Source organism: Elephantulus edwardii, unplaced genomic scaffold, assembly GCF_000299155.1.
Source record: "Elephantulus edwardii isolate Elephantulus edwardi_28Jun2011 unplaced genomic scaffold, EleEdw1.0 scaffold00038, whole genome shotgun sequence".
NCBI classification, from domain to species: Eukaryota; Metazoa; Chordata; class Mammalia; order Macroscelidea; family Macroscelididae; genus Elephantulus; species Elephantulus edwardii.
The window spans coordinates 8,658,083-8,668,813 of record NW_006399788.1 but is presented as its reverse complement, the minus strand read 5'-3'; the positions used below and the strand labels follow the sequence as shown (position 1 = coordinate 8,668,813).

The following is a 10,731-nucleotide window of genomic DNA, read 5'->3' as shown; positions in this document are numbered from 1 at the left end:
TAGCTTTTTCACACATCTGTGCACACACATTCATATACACTTAAAACATTGCCAGCAGGTACTTTTAATTTGCTGGAAAAATATTTCTAAGAAGTCAAAAAGCTCCAGCTGAATGAGTGTGCCCTCCTATTGGCTGATCAGACCAGCTGAGAGATCTGATTGGTCCCTGATCCAGAGGACCGATAAGAACGGCTATAAAATCCCTGGGTGCAGCTCTTGGGCCCCCAGTTTGCAAAAGCCAGAGGTGCAAGAAGCAGTGACTGCAGCAGCAGCAAGCAGCAACAGCAGAACCAGCACCAGCACCAGCACCAGCACCACCACCACCACCACAACCATCACCACCACCACCATCACCACCAGCAGCAGCAGCAGCAGGAAAAGCAGCAGCAGCAGCAGAAGCGTCAGAAGGAACAGCAACCACAGCAACAAAAAAATCCTCATCAAATCCTCACCTAAGCCTTCAGTGTATCCAGATCCACATCTTCACTCAAGCCAGGAGAGGGAAAGAGGAAAGGGGGGGGAGGAAAAAAACCCCAACAACTTAGCGAAAACTTCTCAGAGAATGCTCCAAAACTCAGCAGTGCTTCTGGTGCTGGTAATCAGTGTTTCAGCAACCCATGAGGCGGAGCAGAATGACTCTGTGAGCCCCAGGAAATCCCGGGTGGCAGCTCAGAACTCAGGTAAGCAGCAAATCCAGGACCGGTTTCTCCCCCAAAGAGCTGTCCTCATTTGCCTCTCGCTTTTGCAACTGTGTCTGTGACGGCTGATCTTGATAATAAATGTGCTTCATGCCTGATGGCAATAAACTGCCGGTGTAATCCAATAGCCTTAGGAAGTGGAGCTCCTTTGTTTAATAAATTGCATGCAACTAACGAAGAAGCTGGGTGCTCTGCTGAGGGTATTTCATTGCATAAGCCTAGCCTGATTGCCTGAAATCTGGCACGTACCCTCTTGGGGGGAGGGGGCGGGGGAAAGGCTTGGATGTTGGCATGCTTCAAAGCGCTCTCTATACTTCCCAGAAGCTGATCTTAAGGTGGGAGAGATAGCTTGTTTATTGCTGCCCCTCTTATCCTAAGATCCTTGAACTTGACATCCCTGCCTCAGTTAAGGACACACAGACAAACTCTCTTTACAGGTTGATTTACAGAACCAAAGCCCTCAAGTATGACAAATCCAGGGAGAAAACTCTACACATCCCACCACCACCATGCTTCCTTCCCTCACTCCCAGCGCCCAGGCTCCATTCAATCACTGGTGCAACCCCTAGCCATAGAGCCCCTTAAGAAAGAGTATTTGTGAAAGGCAGCAGCTGATTCTCCCACGGAAAGGTCTCCCTTTAGTCTTGTCTCCTGGAGCAGTTCATTGTATACTATCTTGGCCTCTAAAGGGAAAGAACCATTAAGAGGATGAATTGACACCTCTGCCTTTTAACTTCTCTTGCTCCACTCGCTTCTCTTCCATTACTGTCCTCTGCCTCTCAACTGTCAGCAAAGACAGGATGGACTCACTCCTCTTCCATTACTGCCCTCTTTGCCCTAACTGTCAGCAAAGATGGGATCACAGGTGTCAAAATGCTGCAGCCCATGCTCCCCTTGAAAGAGTGCAGGTCCCTGCCTAGAGGAGGGCATTGGCTTCACTTCCTTTTGTACTTAGTTGCTATAGAGATGCAGTGATTCACAATTCAAGCTTGCTTAAAACAATAGCAGCCCTAATGCATATTAAAACTGCTTAAAGCAAAGTTATAATTTGAACCCGTGGAAATATATAATTAGGGAAATGACTTGTAACATCCCAGAGGCTGCGGGTGGTGGGAGGGGGTGGGGAAGCCTAACTGAACCCTGCTTTTGATCTCCGAGGAGAATCCTATGGCATGAAGGCTGCAGATCATTTGAGCTGCCTGCCAGAACACCCCCCTTCTGTAGGAGAGAAATTACTTTTATGGGAGATCTTATCCAGAATGTAGAAAGCCTCATGCAAGTTCTTTGCGGTTTTCTTCCAGTCTTGCACAAGGGGTGTCTTAGTCTTGTTATTCTACACCTGTGATTCTCTTTAAAGGGGGGGTTAATATGAGAGATTAGAAGCACCTCTAAACATTTCCCTATAGTGAGTGGTGGAAGGGAAACACAGGCACATGAGATTTTTTTTCCCTGCCAATATGAAGCTAAGTTAAATGCCTTCAATCAGAAGAGTCTCCATGTGGACTCCTGGCAAATTCCTTTCTACAATTTGAAAGAAAATTTCTGGAATGAATTTTTGGAAGCCAGATGGAGCCCCTGCCCTCTCACCTCTTAAAGCTGATCATCAGCTATTGCCTTCATCTTTCCCGAGCTTTCAGGTCTCAAGGGCTGACCGTTGCTTAGGCAGAGATGCTGAAAGGCCAATGCACAGTCCATAAAGCCAAATCTTGCCAAACCACCAAAATGGGGAAATTGAGGAAGTGTACTTCAGGGTTTCTTTCCTTAATGTTCTCTGGTTCTTGTAAGCCAAATGGAAACTGCCTGTCCCTCGTCTCACCCTACCCCACATTCCCCAGGAGTTCATCTACTGTCCCTAATCACAGACTTCTAAGAGAAGTTCTCTGGCTTTCCCTCTCCCTTACGTTTTACCTCTGCACCCACCTGCTCCTGCTGAGCTGCCCTTAAAATTGACCTGGTTGGATGGATTTGTCTCTTCCAGCTGAAGTGGTTCGCTGCCTCAACAGTGCTCTGCAGGTTGGCTGTGAGGCTTTTGCATGCCTGGAGAACTCCACCTGTGACACAGATGGGATGTACGACATCTGTAAATCCTTCTTGTACAGCGCTGCTAAATTTGACACTCAGGTAATAAGACCTTGACCCCTGCTCCTGCTTGCAGCTTGTCTTGAACAGTGTGTGAGGCTATTGTTCTTATGAACCAGTCTCGTAAGAAAGGAGCTCTGCTGCTCAGTCTCTCCACTTCTCAGCACACGCACCCACATGCACACACTTTGGCCCAGGAAATAAGTTCTGTAGAAGGCATTTTCCCACCCACACTAATGCATGATCGGTAGCCCTCTGACAGAGTTAGTCTTATAGGGGAGGGCTGACGAGCAAAAAGACTTTTTCTCTTCAAAAGTAAATAAAAATGTTCTTCCAACAAAGATGTTCTCACTGTGAACAGCATCCTAGCTTATATGTTGAATTGTCAAACATTCAATCCCAAGAAGACAAAGCCATATTGTGGCTATTTTTAAATTGTAGGATGGCTGAGTAGGGTTCATCTCTTTCCTTTTTTGTCATCTTGTTTCATTTCTGTGGAGCTCAATTTTCACAGTAGTCTCAGAGAGAAGAGGCACTTTTTCAATCTTTGTCAGTGGCACAGTTATTTCATTGCAAGGACAAGCTGATGCCATGGTACAGTGCCAAGGCAAACCTCTTTAGGGCCCCCCAGATTGTATGCCCTGTCGTCTCTGGTCAAACTTAAGCGTCTCCTCCTTTGCCTCTTCCTTGACAGGGAAAAGCATTTGTCAAAGAAAGCTTAAAGTGCATCGCCAATGGGGTTACCTCCAAGGTCTTCCTCGCCATTCGGAGGTGCTCCACATTCCAGAGGATGATTGCTGAGGTGCAAGAGGAGTGCTACAGTAAGCTGAATGTGTGCAGCATCGCCAAGAGGAACCCGGAAGCCATCACTGAAGTGGTGCAGCTTCCCAATCACTTCTCCAACAGGTACAAAAGGAGTCTACCATTTTTGCAACTGGCAGTGGGGGGTGGGGAGCCAGACAGGGAAGATGGTTAAAATTGCCACAGTCATACTCCTATTTTAGCTGCAGTCTTCTCAGCTTTTGCAGGAAAAATATGTTTGTGATTGGTTATGACAGCTTCAGCAGCCTGAATGTGGTTTCTTTTTCCCCTACTGTGATAGGAAAAGTCTCTCAATGCATCTCACAGAAGCTTCCTCTGAAACATCTCTCTGTGTGTTTTCATTGTCAATTTTCTTTCCATAAGCCTGAAGAGAATTATGAAGTTTCTGGAAACAAGCTTTTGAAACGTCAGATTTGCCTGAAATCATGGCAATGCAGCAATATAATTGACCTTTATAAGATCACTTGTTAAAATGTCATAATGCAGACTTCTAAATCTGCATCTATTTTGAATGAGTCCAATGAGGCATTTCACAGTTAGCCCAGAGCAAGCCCCTTATCTCCCTGAGCTTCAGATTTCCTGTGCAGAAAGTGGAAGATGATTCCCTTCTAGTCTTATGCCACTCATTCCACTCCTCTCTTCCAAGATGTCCTAAAATAATGTTCTGATAGATTCCCAAATCACAATTCCCATCTGCTCATTTCAGGATGCTAACATGACTAAAAGTCACTGAAATAGTAATGTCTGAGCATTATGCTTTCCTGGACCCCAGTTCATTCTTTACCCACCAGTTCCACACGTGATGCTCCTAATGAATGAAAGCGCTAGCACGTGGCCTGGGGAAAAACTCTCCATCAGAATAAAACTTTCCTATCTGTGGTCAAGTCAAGAGATGCTAATGGAGCTGGGGTGAAGGTGTGGCAAGTGTAAGACAGGGCAGCCTGGTCAAGTTTAGCCATAACCTAGCCTGCTGACATGTCTCACAGCTTAAAAGTTGGCATCTAGTCCCAAAATAGTATGATTCTTTGACTCTCCAGCCAATACGCATATATTCTTAAACACTCATCTTCTTATTAACCTGACCAAACACTGTTGTTGTTTGTCTTACCATTGGGTCGGAACCAACCAATAGCTGACCCTCTGGTGGCTTTTCAGAGACAGTTAATCGCACGGGAGGAGATTGCCCATCCTTCTCCCATGGAGCAGCTGGTGGCCTTGAACCACATGCCTTTGGGATTGCAGCACAGCTTCTTGCCACTAGGCCACCAGAGCTCCCTGACCAAACACTTCTTATTAACCTGACCACTTAAGAGTTAGCATTGACTTATCCGATGAATTTCCTTGGTGGTGCTACCAACCTCCTTTAGAGAGTAGCAACAGCCACATTCTTTTGTGGCTTACAGGTAACAGCCACATACATATCTGTGCAGCTGGAAGACAGCAAAGTAACTCCTCCTGAGGGAGAGGTGAAGGACTCTCACATACAAATCTCTGTAAAGCTTCTATTTCACTTTTAACTCCCCAAACTGCTGTTCAGGGTTCTTCAGCATTGCACATGGATTTGTGAAAGTCATTCATCTAGCCTTTAGAAGTGACTATATCATAGAGTCCTAACTAATAGGCTCAGAATAGGAAAACTGAATCCACCATTTCTTTCCAATAGTCCTGAAGTCTATAAGACTTCTGTTTTAAAAGTTTTAAAATTATTCTTTGGAGATTTTTGCTGTATGTAGGGGAAATAATTCAACTTGATAAATCATTGTAGATTCTCTTCATTCTAAGGAAAGGAAAGAACTTTTTTAGTCTTATTATAGGGATTAGAGGAAAAGCATGTTCATGGAGTGAGGCGGGAAAGGCGGGAATGAATTTATCATTTTTGATCTTTAAGTTTTGATCTTTAAGAGTCTCATGATAGCTCGGTATCTATAATATGACATGTAACTAATTTTGAAGCAATATCACTCAATCTCAACTAATGTAACATCTTCCATCAAGAAAGGAGAGTGTTAGGAAAAGATGTAGTACTGATGGCCCCAAATTATTTAAGAAAAAAACTGGTAAAATGAGTTTTATTCAGGCTATAATTTCTTCCAATGGGTTTCTTATTTTTAGGATCTTTAAGTCTTATTATTTGTCTCTTTTATCTTAAGGAATTTAAACTCCCAGGAAAGGTTAGTGGGGGACAAAAATTACCAATCCTTGAAGGCCAGAAACTCCCATGCAACTTTTACCTTTCTCCAATTATTTCACTTTAGCAGGCTAATATTATTCCTGTTTAGAATTGTAGAGATTTCCGGTTCCACGCCGGGCTTGACTTGCTCTATTTAGGCTCCTCACTCTCCTGAAACATCCTGCTTTCCCAGCCTCTGTCCCACCATAGACACACGCTAAGCTGGTGCCAACTGGCACAGAATTGTGAAAGGAAGTAGTTACAGGTTCATTCCACCTTCCTGTGACTTATCTAACATGAGATTTGGAGCTGGGAGAATCCAAAGCCTGTGACCGGACTGGGAGCCAGAACAGGGACATTTTCCATGAGAGAAGTGCACCTAGTGGAAAAAGGAAGGCTGAGCATTCTCCCCTTGGCTGAATTTGCACACTGCACAGTCAACCATGAGGGGGCTAAGACGATTGATCAGTGAGGCAGGACAGTCACCTTCCCAGAGTGAGGATGGGGAAGCAGTTTGCACAGTCCAGATCCAGGGTGGGAAAACTGACAAAGCTTCCAACTCTCTGGGGCATGGATAGAGAACAGGAAACAGAAGAATAATATTGATCAAGGGAAACAAAGGACTATTTATAAACCCTCACACAGAACGTTCCTAAGCAGTATGTGTGTATTTGGGTAAGCATGGTTGAAACAGTAGCTATGGAAAATATCTGATCTTATTCTTTACCAAGGAGCAGGGGGGAAAATCAGTGATGGAGTTTTCAAAAAGAAAGAAACAAGTCTCGAAAAATCCTTCCAGGCTGGATGATGACAACACTTAGCTCACCCAGCCTTTATAGCCTATTTCCCAAACATAATATAGCTCAAGCCCCTAGAAACCCATTTTTTCACAGCCAGAGATCAGCAGAGAGATTACCTGGACCAGGTTCTCCATTTTCCTAATTGAAAGATGAAGACCCGGAGACTGATGTTGACTGCTGAAGGTTACACAGCTAGTGAATGACAGCTTTGGATCTAAAATTTACATGGCCTTGACCAAGCAATTTGACTTCTCCTTCAAAAAATGGCAGCTAACAAACCCTGCCAGAAATATCCATAAGGCAAAAATAGACTACCACACACAATTGAATATATACATATATATCTCATGATGATCAAGAATTTGTTTGCATTCTCCTCTTAAAGAAAAGCCATGTGAGCTATGTGTTACCAATAACTATAGTAGCAATAGGACTTAATGCAATTAAAGTGTTCATTAATATGTGACAGTTATTAAATCAGCCTTTCCTGGAGGTGGAATTCCATAAAGATTCCATCTCACTTAAGTGACTTGTAAGGAAGGGCTGCCTCATTGACTAATACAATCCCAAAGTAAATGCCATACCCCAGCCCTCAATTCATAGATGTAGAATTAACTTTTTCCTCATCCTGTCAAATTGTGCTGAACCAAAAATGACTTGAAAAGTTTTGCATGCTGGGTTGAGCTATTTGTGGAGCCATGGTCTTTCCTCCTGTTCCCAGGACCTCACTTGGTCTGTCTTTCTTGAGTTAACAAAGCTCTGTCAAGGAAGCAAGGTAAGGATGGATTTTGGAGGGTCACTGAGAACTGTCAGGCTGGCATGGATCATTACTATAAAACAAAACACAATGCCACACAATCAGGTGTCATAGCTGAGCTAGGGAAGGCAGAAGTGAAGGCAGATAAAGATAGTCGGTCCCTCCATGAAGCAGGCCAGTGGGAGAGTTTTGGTCCTAAGAGGCAAGGTTAGCTACAGAAGCTTCATTTTCTTAGTGATGAGTGCTTTTGGTGTTCTTATCTGAGGAAAGACCTCATTTTCAAGGCCATGGAAGGCTCATATGATGTGGATAGTTTGTTTAAGATGCTGAATTTAAAAAAAAATCCTTTTGGAGTGTAACGAAACTATCAGAAACCTTATCCTCTAGAATATAGTCAGTCTCCAAAATAGACAAAGATTCAGAGAACCCTGGTCCCAGAACTGAGGGCCAGGAAGAATCATGTGGGTGTGTAAGTGTCTGCAGCTGTTGGTATAGATTATTCTCAGGTTTTCCACCACTAGTTTTGTCCCCATCTCCCTATCCAGGGGAGATCTGCTTTGACTTGTGTACCTTATAATTCCAAAGGGTTGGAAAATGTTCTTCTGTGCCAGAGAATCCCAAATTTAACAACACCTGGATATAATCCTCACATAGGAAGGGTATAGGCAGGGCCTGTTAAGGACCCAGACACAGTGCTTCTCTTTCCACCCACAGAAAGGTGACCATTTGCTTTCTTATCATACTCCACCAGATTGACGTGGCATTCCTGAAAGAATCTCTGGAAAGATGTTTAATCTTGTGCTCAGATGATGAGTTAAAAATAAACAGAAGATTTGTGACCCCAGAGATCCTCAAGCTCTTCTGAGAAGAGGTCTCCAGATAGATACTGCAGGTCACTGTCATCAGAGTCTCCTATTAGTCAACACGAAACTAAGGATTTTTGACAACTGCCTCTCCAAAATGGAGCAAAGCTTTCTCAACTCAGACTGGAAAATACCCAAACTACCTTCCCAAAAAACAGGGCCAACATCTTTCATGATCTAATTATTAGACCATATAATTCTTTCTGAACCATAACTCCTTATGCACTAAGATGTTTGAAAAATTGTATCAAAGATTCTTAGCACCTTGATGAAAGAGGACCCTGTATCTTTTTCCCAGAAAGCAGTTGGTGGCCTCAAACCACAAATCTTTCAGTCAACAGTTGACTATTTACCCACTGCACCACCAGGGTTCCTAAATTTACAATGCCCATGAGAAATCATGATATACTAGAGAGAATTACATTTTTAATAGCCATTTCTTTAGAGACTCCAAAATAAACCAAGGATTCTAATGTTGTTGTTATGTGCAGTCGAGTTACTTGCAACTCATAGCGACCCTATGCACAAGAGCCCTAAACCCTGCTCTATCCTGTGGCAACCTCACTGTCTCTGACACATTTACTCCCATTATCCCAGTCACTGAATCAATCCTTCTCATCGAGGGTCTTCCTCTCTTGTGCTGTCCCTCCACTGTCCCAAACAGGATGTCCCTCCTTGCAACATGCCCTAGTATGTCAGATGAAGCTTCAGAATATTTGCCTCCAAGGAGCAGCCTGGTTTCACCCTCTCCAAGACAAACCTGTTTGTTCTCCTAGCAGTCCATGGTATATTCGACACTCTTCTCCAGCACCACAGCTCAAAAGCATCAATTCTCTTTCTATCTAATGAGAGGCGCTAATATAACACTATGCATAGTATAGTATGTAGTACTATAAAAGATATAAAGAAATAAGGGTGTAAATTGCTTTTCTTTCACAAATTACCTTCAAGGAGTTTCTAGTCTAATTAAGGAAACAAAGCCATCCCATGCTAATCTGTATATATTTATTAAATTCAAAGAAGGGAAATAGGACAGGTTTCATGGAGTTCCTGGAGAACCCTTAACGAGCCTCTGTATTTCAATTTCATTTTTCTTACTGCCTGGCATTTTGACCCTTTGACTATACTAAACTTTAGTAGGGAGACTGAAAATATGGTAAATTACCACTGTTTATGAGGACTGGCTGAGTGTACGGTATGGAAACTGAATTTAGCAGAAAAATTCAGAATGCATAGAAGACAAGAATCCTGTCTTTGAAAGGTTTGTTTAGTCGGAATAGGCACGCATGTGCACATGCACCTACAAAGGTACAGCCAAGGTAAAGGAATTCAAAGAGGCATCAAAATAATTGCATATCTATGTGTAATGGCTATTAATACAAGTGTTCCGTGTTGAGCTTATCTCATTCTATACCACTAAGAGACTGTAAGGATGGCACAGGACAGGACAGGATTCATAGAGTTGCTGTGAGTTGTACTCAATTCGATGTAACAGCAACAATCAACCTGACGCCTTTGGACAAGTCATTTCAGCTTTCCCACATTGGCTGTTACTACATTGTCTCCATTTAGCTCCATGAATTCATTCTTTCTAAATGTATTAGACACAGCGGCTGATCCACTAGTAAAAGTATGACATGAACTCTACAGAAGAACCTAAGTTCAAGGTCTCCTGAGTTGTAGGCATGAAGCTATTGCAGGGTATTGTAGAAGCACATACACTCAAACTAAGAAGACACTGTATAGGGAGCAAGGACTATAACAGCAATCTTCAGTTGGCAAACCATTTCTCGTTGCCTGCTCTGGCTGCTGGGGATCCGCGTTCTCTAGATCTTTGGAGTCTGCTCTTGATCCCACTGGATGATAACAGCATTGTCTTCTCTCCCAATGCAGATACTATAACAGACTTGTCCGAAGTCTACTGGAATGTGACGAAGACACAGTCAGCACGATCAGAGATAGCCTGATGGAGAAAATTGGGCCCAACATGGCCAGCCTCTTCCATATCCTGCAGACAGACCACTGTGCCCAACCACACCCACGAGCTGACTTCAACCGGAGGCGCACCAACGAGCCCCAGAAGCTGAAAGTCCTCCTCAGGAACCTCCGAGGTGAGGGGACCGCTCCCTCTCACACAAAACGCACCTCACACGAGAGTGCCTAACCAAGGAGAGATGTTCGCAACCTCACCAAACTAGTATCGTTTTAGGGGTGTTAATACACCAACTTTAAGTGTACTGTGCCTGGTTTGATTTTTTTAAAGTAGTTCCTATTTTCTATGCCCCATAAAGAAATTTGCATGAAACTAGGCTTCTATAATCAATCTCTCAACATTCTGCCATGGCAGCATTCCCACAGAAGAACACATGTTACCTTCCTGCCTCTCCTCTGGAATCCCTTCCCTTTTCCCCATCCTTTCCCAGTTGCCCTCAAACTCCCCTCAAACCCAAAACATTCATGTAATTCCCAAGTCATTGTAATTTGAAGATGTGGAGCCCTTTAGAATGGTTGCCTCAGTAGAGTTAGCGGATAAGAAACAACT

General features: G+C 43.5%; 1 protein-coding gene across 1 annotated transcript; it reads left to right on the top strand.

The window, feature by feature from the left end:
• The first annotated feature begins 534 nt into the window (after window positions 1–534).
• On the top strand, window positions 535–10,414 carry STC1 (stanniocalcin 1). The gene is made up of 4 exons (XM_006884844.1): window positions 535–680; window positions 2,677–2,819; window positions 3,472–3,683; window positions 10,083–10,414. The coding sequence occupies exons 1-4, from the start codon at window positions 563–565 to the stop codon at window positions 10,351–10,353; spliced, it is 744 nt and encodes a 247-aa protein (XP_006884906.1). The 5' UTR covers window positions 535–562; the 3' UTR covers window positions 10,354–10,414.
• Window positions 10,415–10,731: the final 317 nt, after the last annotated feature.